This window comes from Furipterus horrens, unplaced genomic scaffold (genome assembly GCF_987537825.1).
Source record: "Furipterus horrens unplaced genomic scaffold, mFurHor1.1.pri manual_scaffold_4, whole genome shotgun sequence".
Lineage (NCBI taxonomy): Eukaryota > Metazoa > Chordata > Mammalia > Chiroptera > Furipteridae > Furipterus > Furipterus horrens.
This window is the reverse complement of record NW_028327174.1, coordinates 14,227,909-14,247,780: the sequence shown is the minus strand read 5'-3', so window position 1 is coordinate 14,247,780 and position 19,872 is coordinate 14,227,909. Positions and strand designations below refer to the sequence as shown.

The 19,872-nt window shown below is 45.4% G+C and overlaps 1 protein-coding gene across 2 annotated transcripts in view; it reads right to left on the bottom strand.

Annotated features, from left to right (window-relative positions):
* The window catches only part of NT5DC3 (5'-nucleotidase domain containing 3), a 69,815-nt gene that overhangs the window by 30,010 nt on the left and 19,933 nt on the right, over window positions 1-19,872 (bottom strand). For both annotated transcript variants that reach the window (XR_016510429.1, XM_090272600.1), the window contains exons 3-12: window positions 12,278-12,352; window positions 11,780-11,835; window positions 8,247-8,337; window positions 7,193-7,330; window positions 6,884-6,944; window positions 6,339-6,441; window positions 6,104-6,205; window positions 4,676-4,757; window positions 3,576-3,662; window positions 767-907 (exon numbers count right to left, since the gene is read on the bottom strand). Coding sequence is in view for 1 of the 2 variants with exons in the window: in XM_090272600.1 (XP_090128726.1) it covers window positions 767-907; window positions 3,576-3,662; window positions 4,676-4,757; window positions 6,104-6,205; window positions 6,339-6,441; window positions 6,884-6,944; window positions 7,193-7,330; window positions 8,247-8,337; window positions 11,780-11,835; window positions 12,278-12,352 (936 nt within the window). In the remaining variant the exon portion in view is untranslated. The remainder of the gene's footprint in view (window positions 1-766; window positions 908-3,575; window positions 3,663-4,675; window positions 4,758-6,103; window positions 6,206-6,338; window positions 6,442-6,883; window positions 6,945-7,192; window positions 7,331-8,246; window positions 8,338-11,779; window positions 11,836-12,277; window positions 12,353-19,872) is intronic.

The window sequence follows — 19,872 nt, the reverse complement described above, 5'->3', positions numbered from 1 at the left end:
GCAGGAGGACGGGCATCTGCGCCCCTTACCCTGGGAGAGCCGGCCTGCACACCGAGGCGGCCACAGGCCCGGCCAGCTGAGCCAAGCGTGAAAGCAAGGCGCCTCGTGAGACTGGAAAGGGGGGTCACGGCGGCCAGAGAGGGGCATCTTCACGGACTGGGAAACAGGCCACGTGGCTTATGAGAAGGAAAAACCGCCACTGCTCCCCAGTGAGCCAGCTAATTGTAGGTATTATCTTCAAAATCAAATGAAGACTGCATGCAGTCCCCTTGACTCTTACTCTGAGACTTCCCGGTATGCCGGGGTGCCTCACCTGAAGTGTTTATTCCACAGGACGCTTCACTTTGCAGAAGGGGAAACTGAGGCCCAGAACAGGGAAGACCGCTGCAGGCTGAAGGCAGAACCAGGACTAGACCCAAACGGTGGCAGAGGTTCCCAACTCCCACTACCCCACAGGACATCTCCCAAAGAGGCTTTAACGGGGAAGTGGGGACGTTGGGCCTGCCGCACAGAGGAACGTAAACAACCCTGCACCGACTCAGGCCCCACAAAGCTCTTTCTCCAATGGCTTTGGGGGCATTTTCAAAGGTCTTTTCAGGGAAACTGGCAAAACTCGTAGGGGCAAAATAATCCCTGTAGTTATTCCGCAGGGTGACTTATGTCTCCTACTTTATAACTACAATTAAATAAAAATATCTAAAGTAACTTTGACCAGTGGACGAATTTCAGGCTAAAGAAAAAGTAGGAGAGAAAAAAAATCCCAAACCTGCATTTGCTCCAGTAGCCCGGTCAGGGTCTGCAGCCAGGTCATGGTTTGGATGTACTGCTCCGTGTTCATGATTCTGAGCTCTGACCGTAACTCTGGGATAATGGCACCAGTTCGCCAGCCATGCTTCAGGGTCAGATCCTGACCGAAAAGATCACAGAAAGTCAACATTAATCTCAATAGCATTTAAACCATTTCATTACCTTTCCCAGACACAACAGGCACTCATTGAATTACTTTTTAATTGTAATGGTTAGTTATTATCCAACCCGAATTCAATGAAATACATTTAATTAAAACCAAGTTAGCCCAAGGCTTTGATCATTTCACCCCAAGGAAATTTCCGTTCTGGAAATAACCGCTATGAGTCACAGCCCTTGCAGAAACACAGGGTCTGGAATCATTAACCATGCCCTGTAAAACAACAATTGGGTCACGGGCAGAAAGAGGCTGGACCAAGAAGCTACTGAAGGTCTCCATTCAGTTCATCCACTAATGCCTGGGGAGCTCCCCCTGTGTGCCTGGTAGGTTATGGGGAACCAGAGGATATCAAACTTGGAATGATCAAACAACATAAACCCAAAATCACATTTTTCATGCAAATATTATAACCCTATGATTTGACAATAGGCCAGACTATCTTGTGTCCATTATGTCCTGGAAAATCTAAGATACATAATCACTGTACTAAAAGATCATTCATTTTCTCAGTTGGCAAATATTGATTGAGTACCATCTGCCAGGCCCTTGTTCTAGGTACAGAGGATAAAACAATGAACAAAAACTGACATATCCCTGCCCTCAGGCAAGTAAATACACAATGTCAAGTGGTCTTAATACATTTTAAAATATTGAAATCATACAAGGTATCTTTTCTTCTCACAAGAAATGAAACTAGAACCCAACAGTAGAAGAAAAAACTGTATAAGTCACAAACATGTGGATATTAAACAACATACTCTTAACCAAGGGTCAAAGACGAGATCACAAGGGAAATTAGAAAATACCCTGAGACAAATCAAAATACAAGCCCAACATACCCAAACTTATGGGATGCTGCAAAAGCAGTGCTGAGTGAGATTTACAGCTATAAACACTGATGTTAAAAATGAAAGGTCTCAAATCAACCTAACTTTATACCTTAAGGGATGAGAAAAACTAAACTGAAAGCTAGCAAAGAAAAAAATGAAAATTAGATCAGCGATAAATAGGGAATAGAAAAAAAAAAAATCAACAAAACCAAGACTTGGTTCTTCAAAAAGATCAACAAAATTGACAAATCTTGAACCTGATTAAGAAAAAGGAGAGGAAACTCCATTTCATAAAATCAGAAATGTAAGTAGTGCCATTACTACCAATTCTACAGATAAAAAGGGTTAAAAAGAGGTACTGTAGGTCACAGTTTTTGGATAACCTAGATGAACTGGACAAATTCCTAGAAACACACAACCTGCCAAGACTGGATCATGAAGAAATAAAAGGTCTGAGTAGACCTCTAACTAGTCAGGAGACTGAACTAGTAATCAAAAAACTTCCAGCCATGGAAAGCCCAGAACCAGGTGTCTTCACTGGTGAATTCTACCAAATATTAAAAGATGAATTAACAATCCCTCTCAACCTCTTCCAAAAAATTCCTAACTCCTTCTGAGGCCAGCGGTACCCTGATAGCACATTTTAGTGTGGAAAGCTGGTTAAAACACAGATGGCTGGGCCCCACCCCCAGAGTTGCTGACTCAGCAGGTCTGGGGCAAGGCCTGAGAATGTGCATTTCTAACAAAGTCCCAGGTGATACTGATGCCACAGGATCACACTAGAAGAACTACCGCTTTTTGAGTACCTCTCATAATGCTAAGACGTGTGTGTGCGTGACCTCACTGGGTCAGGTACCCACATGACTTAAGAGTAGTACAAAGGATCTCATCAGAGTCTGAAGACCCCACTTAGCAAGAGGCAAATGCCCATGATGCTATGTCACTTAGCTTGACATTCTGGGAATGCTGGCATCCTGTTAGTTGCATTTTATATTTCTACTTTACTAAGTACTTTTACATACATGATCTTATTTCAATCTGTTTACACATGAGAAAATCAGGGCTTAAGGGAAGGGTTCAAAGTCACGAAGCTAATAAAAAGTAGAGCTGGGATAAAAATCCTCAGTCTTCAAATTCTGAGCCATGATTCCTTCCAGTAGACTTCAACCCACTGGACAGAGGTGGTTATACAGGTGGGAGAAAGGAGGCGCCTGGGAAAAGCGTCACTACACATAGGAGCTGGAATCAACCCCTCTCTACCTGCAATTATACATTGTTCCAATCATAGGTTCATCACACAATTCAAGTCCTGTGATGCTCCTCTGGTTGTTCCAAGAGGCAAGAAAAGCCTCATTTTCACGTGACACCTATTTCCTAGAAAGGCCGGTTTCGAACTCTTTCGAAGCAACAGGCTGGCAACAGAAGCCCTGGCTGATGTCTCTGAGCTTTTATATTGTAGTTGTGTGTTTCCAATACATTAAAAAAGGAAAAGGAAAGAACACTGGCTTTACTTCTTACCATTACTTAAATGCAAAGATTTTTCTTATAAACTCTGAGTCAATTGCTAACTTCCATCATGTTCCCCAAATTTATCTTTTTCAGACAGACCCACCCTGTTCTGTAAAATATGAGACATAAAAAAAAAAAAAAAATGCAGCCTACTCCTCATTTTTATGAAAGCCTAAAGATGGTCTTAACCAAAAGAGAAATTCCTTAATAAGTGGGACTAACACGCTTGTCCCCCAACAAAGAACTAGGACAAAAGGCTGCCCCCTCACCGCCAGGTCACTGTATATGTGGTCACCGAAATACAGCACTCTGGATCCTCTCCATCCGGTAAGCTTCAAAAACTCATATAAATTGCCCTGCAATAGGAAAATATAGATAATTGTATCTGTGATAGGTACAGACCCGAGTATAACCCATGGCCCAAAATACTTATTTTTTTTAAAACGTTTAAAAAAATTATTTCGTCTTTAAAACTTATTTTAAATATCAAAATAGAAAGATAAAAGCATGTTAGTATGAAATCTTTCAGGCCTTTCTTATAAGTCAAATGTACTTTTCAAAAAATCATATTGTGTATACCTCTTTGTAATGATCTGTTTACACTTAACATGCTATGACCATCTTTCCAGGTCAAATATTAACCTGCCATGTAATTTCTGTTCCCGATAAGTATACCACGATTCATTTAACCAATCCCCTGATGTTGGACATGTTTCTCATTTACTTTGTTAGGTATTTTGTAAGTAACTTGATTCCTATAGCAGGGTTTTAGCTACATCTTAATCATTTCCTTAGGCTAACTTCCTAGAAGTGGAATGACTGTATCAAAGCTAATTTTTCAAGGCCTAAAAAAAAATGCCAAATCTATCAGGTCGTTAAAACCCACCAGGAATGTACCATGTAAAAACAAAAAAACAAAAAAACAAAGAACACTTTAGTTACGCAATAATAGCAATTCTATCATTTGCCCAAACATACATTTGCAAGCCTTATATAATACCAAAATACATTAAAACTGTATACACAACATAGTTTGTCAGGAAATAATAACTAATTTGGGTAAAATGCCATGTGAATGCTTCTTAAAGAGAAATTTCTAGGCTTTGCTACCAGTTATCTTAAATGTTATATATTAAATGTTACATACTATGAAAAGTAATGCTTTAAATTTTAAGGAACTGTTCAATCTAAGTTAATTGAGATACTGACTTAAGCTTAAATTTTGGCGCCAAGCCATAAACGGTCCATTGGAGCAGAGCTCTCGGAACTGCACCCGGCACAGGGTAAGCCTCAGGGAGCGCTGGATGGTATCATTACTGCTGACCACACAAAGCAAAGCAACAACGAGGACAGACTGCTCATGCGGTACCTGCTTGTAAATCTCGCCTTTCTGCAACTTGTGGATTCTATCCCAGAGTAAGACACCTTTCTCAGTCACCTTTCGGAAAGGCCTAAGAACAGAACAGGAAATGTTATGACACGAGGTGGCCGCGTGGGCTGTCTGCTGTATGAAACACTACGCGGTTACGCACAGGGAGCCCAAAGGAGCCGTATGAACCCGAGAAAGCCTGACACCAGCTTCAGCACAGTCCCTGGCCTTGGGCCACGTCTCCCGGACTGCGGGCCCAGTGTCCAAGGACGTGTAGTGGAAGAGAACTCCAGGGTCACGGACATTTGGAAAACACTATGCCCTATATATGTCCCCTTTTAAAAACTTACTGGTGGCTGTGAAAAGCCCTCCTATAAAGAAACTGTCTTCAACCCAGACTTGCCAGTTTATTTGGCTGTACAGAAAATTGGCTTTCTGCAAAAACAAACTCTCTTTTACACACATACTTATGGAAATACTGCCTTTGTATATTTATCCAGCTTTGTACTTGAAATTCAGGCACTCTAGCTATAAAGCCAATCAGAGGACAGGCGTACTATTTTAAGATGGAAAATGGGAAATAACAGTAAGGCCTCGTTCCTCACCCTGGGGATGCTAGTTCAAAGGACAAGGAGTTCGTTTGCCTTTAGTTTTTTAAGGTTAACACTTATATGAATTGTTTTTCTGATTAGAAAAAATATAAACTCACTGCAAAAAAAAAAAACTGGAAATGCAAAAAAATACAACGGAGAGAAGGAAAATCACCCATAATTCTGGCAACTAGGTATAAACACATTTCAGTAGATGTCTTTTTACATCTGTATCTTTCTCCTTTCTAATAAACATAAAATGGGAATCATTTGTATACACTGGTTATATCTTTTTTTTCTCCAAGGTCGTGAGAAATTTCCCATGTGATTACAGTCTTCATACATCATTTTTTTAGTCATAATCTATGCTCACTGCTTTTTTTTTCAAACACATCATTTTTATGGCTGCATAATATCCCCTCATATGGATGTTCCTTTAGGTTGTTGCTAACCATCATCATAAACTAGCACAGAGATGAATACAGAGGGAGGGGTATTCAGCTCTTACCCCAGGCACCCAGAACAAAGGCAAGATTAAATGGGTGCAGTGAGGGAGAGCACTGTGCCAGGAGCCCCCCAACTACCACCCCCCACACACAGCCACCCCCATAACCATCACCTACAGAGCCACCCCCATAACCACTTCAATAAGTGCGAGAAGTCTGCTATGCACTAATCTCATCTTTCTTTCAATTACTTGCTAGAAGAATTAAAAATCAAAAGCTTTAATGTCAGATGCTTGTGATTTCCAACTGGATTTTACCAAGACATGCTGTATCCCGAGTATTCACAGCAGCAGATGAGTACAATCTAGTGCCCTAGAAAGGCAGACACTCACCTCCGCTTATCATTAAAGAAGTTTGGCTTCTCGGCTTGAACAATGACCACATCAAATAGGTCCCTCCAGTCCTTTCCCACAATGTACCGCATCCCTTTGTCCCTAAACAATACATCAGCCAGGTGAGTCGAATGCTGAAGGGATTAACTGTTTTTGCAACTTCTTGCAAATTGCCAACCGTGAAAGGCAACACAAGCAGCGAGCCGGAAGCGAGCCGGGAAAGGGAACAACTTACACAAAGCTGCTGGGGCTGTTGGTGATGAGAAACATCTTCTTGCCATGACCAGCCAGCTTGGCCAACACTGCGCGGGTCTGCTCAGCGTAGCAGATGTACTTTTCTAAGAGCCAAAGAAAAATTCACACACAGGTTCAGCATGAGGTCGCTCAATCTGCACGTGCCTACTGAACGGGGCCTACGGGCACAGTGCTAGCGCTGTCCAGGGCACGTGGGGGCAGAGGAAGAAGGCTTAAGGAAGCCTGGTTCAGGGTGGGCTATCAGGGTCCGACGCATCAAGAGCCAAGACCCTGCCTCCTCCGTCTAACGGTAAAAACTAAGGGGCTGCAGCTGCGAGCGCCTGTCCTTCTGAGTCAGGATCATGTCAAGTTCTAAGGCAAAGGGGAGGAAGATGGCCTGAGACTCAAGGATGCAAAGTCCTTGCACAGCACTCAGAAAGGCGCTACAGCATCTGCGCAGCGGCTACAATGAACGTAAAACGCCTGCACGGCACCATGGCCGAGGGCAAGCCTGAAACAATCTTCGTGGTAAAGCTGAGTACCTACCAATATCTGCTTCAATGGCTCGGTACATGATTCCTTTGATGTGCACGTCTCGAATTGAATCCTGTCAAAAGACATGTTTTTAATCAGACACGTGTTAGCCTGAGTAACAATACATGATAGACGGCATTCATGATAACATTTGTCATTAGGATCCTGGCAATCCAAGCGCTAAATGAAATCTAAATTCTGGCCCATTGATCATAGGTGGCTATTTCAAACACCTAACCTACAAAGGAGCCTAAAAATGGTGTTCCTTCCACGGAAGAGCAACAGGGAGGCGAAACCACAATCCCCTACTGTTGGCACAACCTTGACGTCTTTGTACAGGTGCACAGGTTCATAGTCGATGTTGTTCTTGAGGAAGTACTCGTTCACACAGGACAGCAGCGTCATCTCCGGCAGCGAGAAGATGTCCATGAACTGCTTCATGGTGTTCCCATGGGAACTCTGTGGGCGGGGAGCACACTTTAGACATGAAGGCTGACACCCTAGCAAAGCCCGACGTGACCTTTACTGAGGGGGATTCTGGCCAAAATCGGGATCCCTCTCCGTGAGAAAAGGAAAATCCTAACAATAAAAAGTAAAAATGTCCGCCTTGTTCTTATTGTTCACAGCAGCGCTGACATCTCACTCTAGGTGTACCTGGCTCATCTAAGGCAATGCCCCAATTTCCCCTCAAAAGTCTAACCAGCCTCCCTTTCCACTCCATTAAAGCCCCAGCTCACACTCCCTATCATCGAACCCAGAGGAGAACCGGGAAAAGGTGGCTGCCCTTGGAATGGCAGAAAGAGCCACTGCACTCTCCTGAATTTGAGCGCCTCACAAGCCTATGTGTGAGCTTGGAAAAGAGCCTTCCTTTGAACGCCTGCACATTATAATAGTTCACCACTGACCAGGCATCTTCCGTTGCACTTTGGCAACATGAATAAGAAAATGCACCTAATAAGACAAGAAGCGAAAATGCAGACAGCAAAGAGAACCACACACATCAGAAAAGCAGAGGTTGCCCGTCAGGCTCAGGGTAACTTGCTGCCCTCAGTCTCAGGGGAGGTGACTTAATCCAGAAAATGGGACACCTCGGGGAGGTGGTGGTAAAAAAGGGTAGGTACAAGGAAGGTGTACAGAGCCTTTGTCAGGTGGGAAGGAAAGGGCTAGGGAAGGAGAACCAGGAGAGAACCCAGGGAGCCTGTAACATACTGAGCTCTCCCAAACCTTGGGTCTCTCAAAACACAATCCCAGATTTCCCCGTCAGTTCCCTATGGGCGGTCACTGGGTCTAGGAACTCAAGCCCTCAATCTCCCAGGCCATGCTTTGAGAAAGAAAAAGGCAGGCTGTTTTAAATAAACAAAGCATTTCTCATTACCTTTCCATAAAAGTCACTCATTTGTTCCAAAGGCACGTGGGACCCCTCGTACATTTCAATGACTTCTTCGTCAGGGACAACACTGAGGCCTCTGGAAAAAGGACAGGAGGTGCAGGTGAAGGGCCCAGCCAGCGAGAGCAACAGCAGTCACACCTCTAGCAACAGCTGGGGTTCTCCAAACTAGGTGCAAGACATGGTCACAAGGAGGCAATGTGTGCCACCAGTAATGGCTACGAACGACAGGCAAAATGCTGCTACTATTACAACTCCTGCTATCCTATTGGTTATAAGAGCAGAACAATAATAGTTACCTCTACATGGCACCTACTATACACCAGATATGAATTCCACGTAGCCCTTCACCTAATTTTCCGCAATGCTAGGAGAAAGGCTCTATTGTTCCTCCCTTTTTCCAGCAGAGGCAACTGAGGCACAAAAAGGTCATGGACCTTCCCCAAGGTCACCAAAGAAGAAAGTGGTAGATCCCAGGACTGGGTCCCAGGCTTTGTGGCTCTTCAACCCCTGCGTCACACTGCCTCCCTCAACAAGGTACAAGGTCTTCTGATGCCTAACTCTGGGGTGGGTTTTTTGAGTTTTTTTGGTGTTTTGTTTTTGGTTTTTTTTTTTTTTTAATGTTTTTAATACATTAGGGTGAGAAAGGCTTAGTTCTGTCTCCATCATCCTTGTGCCCTCTGATACTCTACCTGGAGATCAGTGCCAAGATGGAAAAAGTCATGCACGAGGTTCGGGTGGACAAAACCCCGCGACACGAGGCAGGAAGCCTGGGCACCAACTCCAAGAGGGGTGACCCAAATGCAATGTGACAGTGAAGGCCAGTTTCCTCATCTGTAAAAGCCAAGGTAACACCCACCATCTGCCTGCCTCTGGAGCTGCAGGAGAATCTGCAAATGAATCCAGCCACTCCACACACAGGAAAAAATAAATTCTGGAGTCAGAGGGGCTGGATTTCAGCCCTGCCTCTGCCACCAGCGCCATGAACAGACACTCTTACCCAGGGCTCAATGGTCTCCTGCTTCCTCACCTGGAATCACCCACCCTAGAGTGTGAAAGGGCGAAAGGTCTGCTCCTCTGCCCGCTTCTTTAGAAGAGAAGATGCCTGAGACGCAGACACCATGATAAGAGAGCACAGAACGAGCGGTGGAAACAGCACACTGCGCTACAACAGGAGTATAAATTATTCTCTAAGACTTTCAGTTACTAATACAAATAGGCTGCTTAAAAAGAAAACCACTTGGCCAATATTAAAATACAGACAAAAGTAATTTATGTTTGATATGTCACTTTAATGAAAATTTAATTTCAGCCTCTTTCCTGCTTTCTCCACCTTCCTATGACTTTTAAAAATATCCGAGTGGATTCATTAATATTTTGCCTCCGATCTCGAATAACTTGTTACAGCTACTAGCCTCTGACAACAAAAGAGGCACTGTGCGTCTGTTTACCTTTGCTCCAGATATCAGATAAGAGGCTGGCACTAAACCAGATCCTCCTAGACAGTGACCTTGGAAAACAGCTCTTGCTAAGGTAGCGGCAGTCAGCTGTGGACAGCCCGAAGGTTTTCACACTTGGAAAGAAAATACAAAAAGTAGAAGAATTCTCCCGGATGAGTTCCCTGTCTCCATGCTAGGCCCGACCCCAAGTGGCTTCAGAAGCCGCTGCTGTCTCTACACTCAGTCACAGGCACCTGGGCACACAGGCTGTACCCCTAGGGCCCAAGGGACCAAACATCAGCTCAAAAGAAGCCGAGAGATCAGTCTGCAATAATCAGCTGAATTCTGCGGGTGGCCCGCCATGCGGAATGGCTGTGACAGGCGCAGGGGGACTGTCACCACATTTCAATACAGCCTAAACAGGCGCTGAAAACTATTTTCCATGGCTCTGTGTGGTTATGAGAAATATAAGGGTTAGGAGCACAGATCTGAACGAGTCTGCCTGGGGTTCAAACCCCAGCTCCCTTAATTAATGACTAGGGATATTACCTGGACAAGGAATTTAACTCTGTGGGTCCCAGTGTCATTTTTAAACTGGGGACAACAATAACACCTACCTCCTAGTGGTACTGAGAAGACTAAGTGAGTTACTGTACACAAACAGTAATCGGTATAAGGTAAGTGCTGATGGGGCTGTGATGGGAACCCCAGCCTTTCACAAAGGTTCCAATTAATGAGTGAAACTGAGGATACAAAGTGGGACTGCAGTGGAGAGCAGTGTGCCCTCCCCTGCCCAGGGGCACTCACTCCCACAGCCCACAACATCAAATTCAACCGGATGCAGAAACGGCAGGTCCCAGCAGCAGAAACGAGTGAGGCTGAGGCAGAAGCCTTCTACCCAGCCATTCCCTCGTTCATGACGTCTTTTGAGGGGAAAGGCAAGAGACGTGGCGTTTATTTGTGCCTACAGTTCTCTGGGCACTCACTGTTTCAAGCATGCTGTGGTCTGCACAACAAGGCACCCCTAAGATCACTGGAATCGTGCCCATTTGACAGGGGAGCAAAACAAGGCTTTGTGACAGTCAAGAGCTTGCTCAAGGTCACACAAGTAAGTGGTGGGGTCCAAGTACCCACTCAGGAAGTGTGGCTCCAGAGCTCACACACCCACCCCTGCTGGGTCAGCCACACACCCTCACAGCGACCTTGCAGAACCTAAAGCTGGACACTCCTTCCAGGACAAAGGCCTCAGCTGGCCCCTCCTGCCTGGCCCTGTTCATATGCTTTAACACAATGGGCCATCCATCTATAGAAGAAACAAGACAATGAGGAGCACAGGATCATGTGACCCCATAAGAATAAAGGAAAAATACCATTTCTGGCTGAGGGGTGAGGAGGGGCCTCACCACAGTTCAGCCCTGAAGGAGGGTTGGGATTTCAAGAAGGAGAAAGGAAGGAAACTATCCTGGTGGAAGGGAAGTCAGCATGAACAGATGCCAAGCGGGGAGAAAGCAGAACTCAGAGGAAAGGAACACATGTGTTATTTGTACCTGCCTAGCATCCGCTCCCTCTGAGACTGGCTGAAACCGCAGGGAAAAGAAACCCCTCTTCTCTTGCCCTGCAAAGCCTGGTGATTCCACACGGAGGGGCCTGCCCAAGAGGAAGCTATCCCTGACAGCAAGAGAGCCGAGAGATGGAAAGGGTTCTGACAACATCAGCGTGGGCCCTGGAGCCAGCCACGCGTGCACCTGGCACTGTCCGCGGACTATACAATCAGCGAGCTAATGCTGTGTTTTCATTTAAGCCAGGCTGAGTTGGGTTTCAGTCACTTGCAACTAAGAGTCATAATCAATCCAGTGAGTGAAGGAGTTGTCCAGGCAAAAAGAGGAAGCAACAGGAAACCTGAGAGATGGACTCCAGTCTCTAGAAAGTGAGGAGTCATTCCTGGATTTCAAACAGAGGAGAGGGCGGCTGAGGAAAGTGCTTTAGTAAATCAGTGGAGCAACAATGCCTAGGACTCTGGAGAAAACTCGAGGAGCCCAGGAGAGAAGAGCTCAGTGTCTGAGCCAGGGAGCTCACTCTTACCTGTAGACAGTTCCCAGCTGGATGTAATGAAAAGCATCAATCTTCATCAATACTGCCTTGGAAAACAGAAATGCAGGCGCACGTAAATAATGGACAACAATTTGCATACTGAATGAGAATCCCAGGTGTCCCTGTAATCCCACTCACATTAAGTCGTCACAACAAGGAAACGCTGGTGCGTGTCTGAAATCATTGCTTGCTCACCAAAGCACCGTGCAACTCATTAAAGGAAGATATGACCATTGGTTCTTCCTCAAAACACCTAAAGGGACCCCTGGAAATAAAGAGTCTCTCCCAAACCGCTAACCACGTTCATGCTTTTCTAATCACAGCCTCTTGAAAAAGACTTTATGAAAAGATGTTTTGAAGAATTCAGTTCTGTGGCCCCCAAAAAACATGAACTTTAAGTCGATGTATATGTGGAGCAAAGAAAAGCACCAAGAGTCCATTTTATCCCCAAACACCATTAAAGTAGCAAAACATGAGGATTAAACCTACCCGCTGCACATCATAATGAAGTCCACGAATTGCAAAATTTGGGTCGTATTCATACTTTCTGATTTCCGCAGGGTACTAAGAAATAAAGAAAAGAGACCAGTTTTAGCTAACAAAGTACGTACTCGTTTAAGGTAGTGTCCAGTTTTGTTTCTTGTACAAAGGCCAAGGTGGCGGACGCACTCTGGTGGAAAGAGGGGGTCAGAAGGGATGAGCCACACTGTGTCCCTCTGCTTCTGGACAGAGGGCCTCCCGGCCCCAGAGCCCCCCACCCAGCCCCACTCCCTGTGCATCTGCCCAACCCAGGTGAGGCCTCATCCCCCCAACTTCTCTCATCTTCACTGCCCCCTCCCCTCCTGGCCTCGGCCCCTAGACTCCAGATCCCTGAGACCCCAGACACACATCTGCTCCCTCCTTCCTTAATCTGCGGTCAGCCACCCAGTCCGCGCGCACTGCAGCAGCTCCATGTCGCAGCCCCTGGAGGGACCCATTACCACGTCTCATGAAGAGGCCCGAGCTGAAAACTTTTCAAAGGGGCCCCTCCATGTAGCTTTCATTACATTTCTCATGTGGACAGCAGGCCACCGCTCACCCTCCACGGGCTGGAGGGACCCCATGGCTGTCCATACCGCGTACCCCCACTCTGGTACAGAGGGGCCCTTTCTTGGCACATGGCTCCCGGTGACTGCTCCAGCAAGTCTGGCTCAGTTTTACTGAGATCATATAGCAAATTTAAAGTATTCCGATATTTGATATGTACAGTTATTTTGTGGAGTGTCCCTCAATGTGCCTTTCTCTTGATTAGGTTCAGGTTATGTTTTTTGGCAGGAATGCTTAGAAGTGGTGTTGTGTCCTATGGGAAACGAGTGCTGCAGATTTGCCCATTACTGATGTTGTTAACCTTTATGACAGAGAGAGAGAAAGAGAGAGAGAGAGAGGAAACAAGAGAATGAGAATGAATAAAAGCTTGTAGAACCTACAAGCTTTTGGGGGGCGGCTCAGCTCCCCTGGTATTTCCTGGTTATTAAACCATATCTTAAACTATGCAAAAATCCTAGCTCCCTCTTTATCTACTGCAGCAGGCATCTGAGTCCTTCCCTCCTCTCCGAGGCTCAGCATTAGAACGCCAGCTACCTCACTGATAGCCGCTCCCATTTCACTGACGGGACATCAAAGGCACAGGGCAGAACAGCCTGGCCTGGGCCACACAGCTGGCGTGGCGTGGGAGGGGTCAGGCTCAGGCCTCTGCCCCCTTGTTCTCCGTCCTCCACCCTCAGAGCACGGACTAGCAGGACAGCACATTACTCCTCAGCCCAGAGAGGCTGTGTCACCAGAATCTTTCAATCACAATGTACCGTATTTTTCGCACTATAAGATGTACCTGACCATAAGACACACCTAGGTATAGAGGAGAAAAACAAGAAAAAAAATATTCTGAACCAAATAGTGTACTAAAATATTTAATAAAATATAACAGAATAATATTTCAACCATGTAAAGTGAACAGCAGTCAACAGCGGTATTAAGAACCATCATCACTGTCATTAACAAATGAGGAGAGACTTTAAGGTTCAAGTACTCTTCTAGTTTCTGGGAACCCCAAGAACTCATCATCACTAGTGTCAGAATTTATGAAGCTCAGTTGCTCACAATCACTGATAACTCTTTCTTCACTATCTTCATACTGACCAGATGCCCTGTGATTCAGCAGTAAAGTGGGACATTTAAGCGTCCCCAGGGGTTTCATGTGGGCCCAAGCTTCCTCTTCTAACAGCTGTGGCCACCGCTGACAGGTCAGGTAATACACATCACAGTCTGTGACGCACTTTTCCCCACTTTTGGGGGGAAAAAAAGTGCGTCTTATGGAGCGAAAAATATGGTAAATTGCTTAAGTAAAAACCTAGATACCTGCCATCCTGCAGCAAAAAATGCTTGCAGCCACAGGGACCACCTCCGGACTTCACTTCCTATAAAGCCCTAGGGCAACGGGGGGGGGGGGGGGGGGGGGGGGTTAGGGGGGGAATGTGAGGTTTACTGCCCTGAGTACCTGGATTAACATTCCCAGAATCCTGAAAGGGAAAATAATCCACGGACTTGTCATGCTGGAGCCTAAATGTCTCCCAAAAAGCAGAGCTCTGGCAGACAGAGCGCCAAGAACATGTATGCCTGGCACAGAAGTTTCTTCGACTACATGGAGCTTGTGAAAAATAACAGAAATGGAGCCATTTGAAAATGGAGTTGGGGCCACCATCCCAGGGGAACTGCCTTGCATATCTTGCTCCTTGACCCTATGGAATGTTTGACTTGGGCAAAATAACCTTTGGACTGGGCCAAACCAACACTATCTTCCAAACAACTGTCAGTCAAGGCAACGGGAAAGCAGGCCTGCTGACCACAGTGACATAATTATGGACATTCTTTAGAACCAGTTCTATGTGTATCTAGAGAAGAACAGTTTATTATCACCAGTAGGATTTTCTTGCTTCCATTCGTGGAATTATCTCGCTTCCCTTTCTCACAAAATCCCCTTGCCATCACCACATAATAGAAACACTATTTGGGTTTCTGCCTGAATCAGTGCTTACCAGCACTGCAATTCTTTGATCTCAAATAAATTCTTGTTGTCTCTCAAAAACAGCAAAAACAAAAACAAAAAACCTAGGCGACAATAATCAACACGCACAGGAAACCTCTTTGGAAAGGCTGCACCGCCAACTTTTCAAGGCCAAGGCCACATTGGCGTGAGAAAATTTCCCAGTACCACCAGGCTGAACCACATACAGCAAGTTTTCAATTCAAGCTGCACAAAGTGCTGACTCAAATGTCACATTTAGGCTCATTTATCTAACACCTGCCATGCATGCCAAGAAATCACTACGTGATATTTCCACTCATGGGCGTTCCCAAGAATTCAGAACACTGTGCACAGCTCCTACACTCCCCCCACCCCCAGAACCCAACACACACACCACAGTCCTGTTTCCCAGAGTGAAGCCATGGGACACCACTCACTGACGGATAAGGGAGAGGACAGGAGGAAGGTGTTTAACAGGTTATGGAGAGAGGGGCTTTTACGGAGCCATGTGCCACACTGTTCTAGACACCTTCTATGACTTTATTTACTCCCCCGGCATTAAAAGCACCTCATGTTCATTTTCCTATTGAATGGACTGAGGAGTAGAGCCAAGGAGCTTGCCCAGGCTCACAAAGATCATCAGAGGTCAGGCCAGTACTCGAACTCGGGTCCACCCCAACCACCCCTCAACCAAGTCTGAACCAACCATACTAGATGCCCATCACCTCTTGTGACAGCAGCACCTGCCATCAGAAGGCACAATGAGTTTGCTGAGCGGACTCAGGGTGAAAAGGGAGGTGCTGATATTTTAGCTGAGAGACATGCGTCAGTGAGAGAGAGCATCTACCCTCTGGCGTATACTCTCTGAACGTGGACTGCTCAGAAGTCTGGCAGCTCCTCCCTTGAACAAGGCTTATCTGGGAGCTCTGTCACTCACTTATCCGGGCTTATCTGTCACTCTTGCTACTTCTTGGGGAGCCACTCCTGATAGATACACGATGGTTTTCAAATGGTCCAAAGACCACAGCAGAACCTGGAGAACCGACAGAAGCAGCTGAAGGAGCATCACGGAACAACACCTGATAAAGAATACAGGCCCCAGGGCTGAGGGACCAGGTGTCAAATTCTAATGCTACCATGTGCTAGCTGGGTGACCTTGAGAAGGTCACCTGACTCTCTGAGCTTTGATTTTCTCGTTTCCAAGGTAAGAATAACAAGAGTCCTACCCTACAGGAAAGCAGAACGTGTTAGGTCAAACGATGCCCATGGGGGATCAGGACAGTCTCCTCCAGCACATACCGTGTTTCCCTGAAAATAAGGCAGTGTCTTATATTAATTTTTGCTCCTAAAGATGAGCTAGGCCTTATTTTCAGGGGAGGCCTTATATTTCTAAGCACTAGGTCTTATTTTCAGGGGATGTCTTATTTTGGGGGAAACACGGTAGCAAGTGCTCAAGAAAACTGAGTTGCTTTACCGGATGGGGAATTGGGAGGCCTGGGCTTTTAGGCCCGTTCCACTAGCCTCTGCTACCCTCCTGGAGGACTCTAGGTGAGTCACTTAACCTTTCCCAGCCTCTTCCTCCACATGGAAAATGAAATGCTGGAACTGGGTGATGTCTATGCTCCCCTCCCGCCCCCTAAACTGTGACTCTCCATGCAAGCAGCCAAGTCCCAAAGGTCCGCATGATGGGCCCCTTTCCCACACACACACACACACACACACACACACACGCAGCATGTTTAGGAATAACCGGTCACAGTAACAGCCGCTTGAGAAAGCCAGAGCTGCTCCCATGAGCCATGTGGTCACACGCCTCTCCAATGGCCTATGGCTAGATTTTCTGGACCCATCACAGTTCAGAAACTTCCCACCACCCTGAAAAGCATGACTCACCTCACATGTCATGAAGATGACTGGTATCTCTAAGAGCAGGAAGAAATATAATAGATGAAAGGCTTTCATTGGGGATTTTTTTTTTTTAATTTTATTTATGCCCAGGCTGGTTTCCTTCAGTACCTAGGTTTGTTCCAGCTCTGGGTGCAATCTGGGCAGGCTGGTGTGTGCAGACAAAGATCAAGGTGCCCCCCAGAAAATGCTACAGAAATGTCCCTGACAGATTCCAGGAAAGTTAAGACTAAAACACTGCGGAGAACTCCAGAGTCCCCATGCATGCCATTCCCACAGATCTGCAGCTTGGCCATGTACCCCTTCCTGGCTAATGACAGAGCTCAGGCCGCAGCTCTTGACCTCAATGCTACAACCCTGCCCACGAGTCTGAGGTCCAGATGCTATTTAAAGGAGCCTAAATTATGAGTCTAATTAGAAGCAGGGCAGAGGAAATAAAAGCAAAGATCTCAGAAATCCACACAAAACAGGCAGCGGGGGCAAATGACCTGCATCAGAATGGCAGTTGCACACCAAGCACCATACACTTACTTAGCTGTGGGATTCACCGAAGACATGAAGTATTTACTGAGCACATACTTTGTGCCAAGGCCTGGGAGTCTGGCTGTGAACACAGCTGACCCAGTCTCTGACCCTAAGTGGTTTCCATCCTACTATGGGAAAGCAGACCATAAATAAGTAAATAACCACATACAATTTTGTACCTGATGGTAACAAGGACTACAAAGAAAATGCAGTTCAAGGGCTCGGGCAGCCAGGACGGACATTCTGGGGCAGAGGAAACGGCAAATGCAAAGGCCCAAAGGCAGGCATGTACCTTCGAGGAACAATAAGCAGACTGATGTGGCTGGAGCAGAGAGGGCAGGTGGGAGGAGAGGCTGGCCAGGAAGCTGGGGGCCTGGGAACTCTGGAGGCCTTCTGTGTCATTACAAGGGTGACGGGAAGGCCAGGGGTGGCTGGGTGATTGATAGTTAAAGGTTCACTCTTGCTGCCAAATGGAGAGCAGACTAAGGAGCAAGAACAGAGGAGCAGGGAGGCGAGTCCGGAGGCCACTGCACCGCAGGGCGGGAGGTGAGGGTGGCAGCAGTGAGGGAAGTGAGAAGTGGATGCAGTCGGGATTCATGTTGAACGAATATCCTCTGCATGAGCGAGAAGAGAGCTCACAGCTGCACGGAGTGAATCCTCCCAAAGAGAACAGCATGGGAGGGGGAAAAGGTAAACTTGACAGTGAGAGACATGACAAACACGACCTCTGCCAGATTATCAAGGCCAACATCATAGGTAAGTCATGCTGCTGGGATGAGCCCTGGATAAGAGGTGATGACAATGGCCCTTGACCTCTGTGGTCTCCCTCCCCCAACCCATAACCCCAGTCTAACCATAAGAAAAACATCAGACAAATCCCAAGAGAAGGGCATCCCAACTGGTACTCTTCCAAATTGTCAGGGTTACCAAAAACAAGGAAAGTCAGAGAAACTGTCAAAGCCAAGAGGAGCACGTAAAGGACATTAGGTAAAAACTCAGGACATCTGAATCAAGTCCAGACTTCAGTTAATGATAATTTATTAATACTGGGTCTTTAGTTGTGATAAATGTAGCATGGTAATGTGGACTGAGTGCGGACCCCACCGCTTACCAGCTCTGTCACCTCAGAAACTCAACTGGTACGAACAAGTAAACTTGGCATTGAAAGAAATTCATTAATTCTGTTTCCTGACTACATGATAACATGAATCTACACGTGTGATAAAACAACACAGAACTACGCAGACCCAGCATACCAATGTCAATTTTCTGATTTTTTTAAATATTACACTTTCGTTAAGATGCAACCAAAGAGCAAACTGGGTGGAAGGGACAGAGGACCACTCTGTACTGTCTATTCAACTTTCTGTGACTCTATAATTATTTCAAAAGAAAAAGAAAAAAATGTTAACATATAGAGACAGGAGCTCTCTGTATTACCTTTGCTACTTTTCTTTAAACCTAAGACTCCTCTAAAATTAAAAGATTATTTTTTAAAAAATGAGAGGACCTACAGTTTTTGCTGAGAGAGAAGATGTGGAATAGAAGAAGTCTCACAGCTAATGTTAGGGTTTAGACTGAAAATGAGATGAACATCAGTGTCAATTAATGATTGGGAACACTGATGAGGGTGTAAATTTAGGACATGAAATCAAGAACTCTTCTAACGCTCTCTTTCTATCCCTTGGTAGACACCTGCAATGAAGGCACAGATATAGTAATTACCCAGTATTTTTTATTTATATTTTTTGTGAAAAATTGTCCTTGGAAAGGAAGGAAGGAAGGAAGGGAGGGAGGGAAGGAGGGAGGGAGGGAGGGAAAGAAGGAGGGAGGAAGAAAGAAAAAGAAAGAAAGAAAGAAAGAAAGAAAGAAAGAAAGAGAGAGAGAGAGAGAGAGAGAGAGAGAGAGAGAGAGAAAGAAAGAGAGAGAGAAAGAAAGAGAGAAAGAGAGAAAGAAAGAGAGAAAGAAAGAGAGAAAGAGAGAGAGAAAGAGAGAGAGAAGAAAGAGAGAAAGAAAGAGAAAGAAAGAAAGAAAGAAAGAAGTTGAAACTTACATTTGCTTTTTGGGAAGATGCTAAATTGCCCACTTGCTGTTCTATTACTGTGCATCTCAAAGGCAGATATCTTTCCAACTCTACAAGTACATGCAGTCTTTGGCAGAAAAAACAGCACCAAAGTCAATGTTTTCGACAGCATCTTAGAAGAATTATTTTCAAATCCAAAGCAAAATGTGCATAAGCATAATTGACTCTATTAATATGCCTGGTATAATTAGTATTATGACATATTTCTCTTATCCAAGCAACAAACATACATAATGGGAATGCAATTTCAATTATCCTAAATATAGAAGCTTCTAATCATAAGCTTCTAATCATAATCATTGTAACCTCTTTTCCCCCAAATTTCATATTTTTATCTTCCTAAATTTTTAATCATTAATCATGAAAAACATTTTCATATGAACAATAAGCCCATAGAGTAGAAATGACAGGTGTTACGAATCCCACAAGGAGCAACATGAATAAAGGAAAGAACGTCTGCACCTTGGGAATGAACAGACTTAAGCTCAAATCCTGGTGCTGCCTCCCACC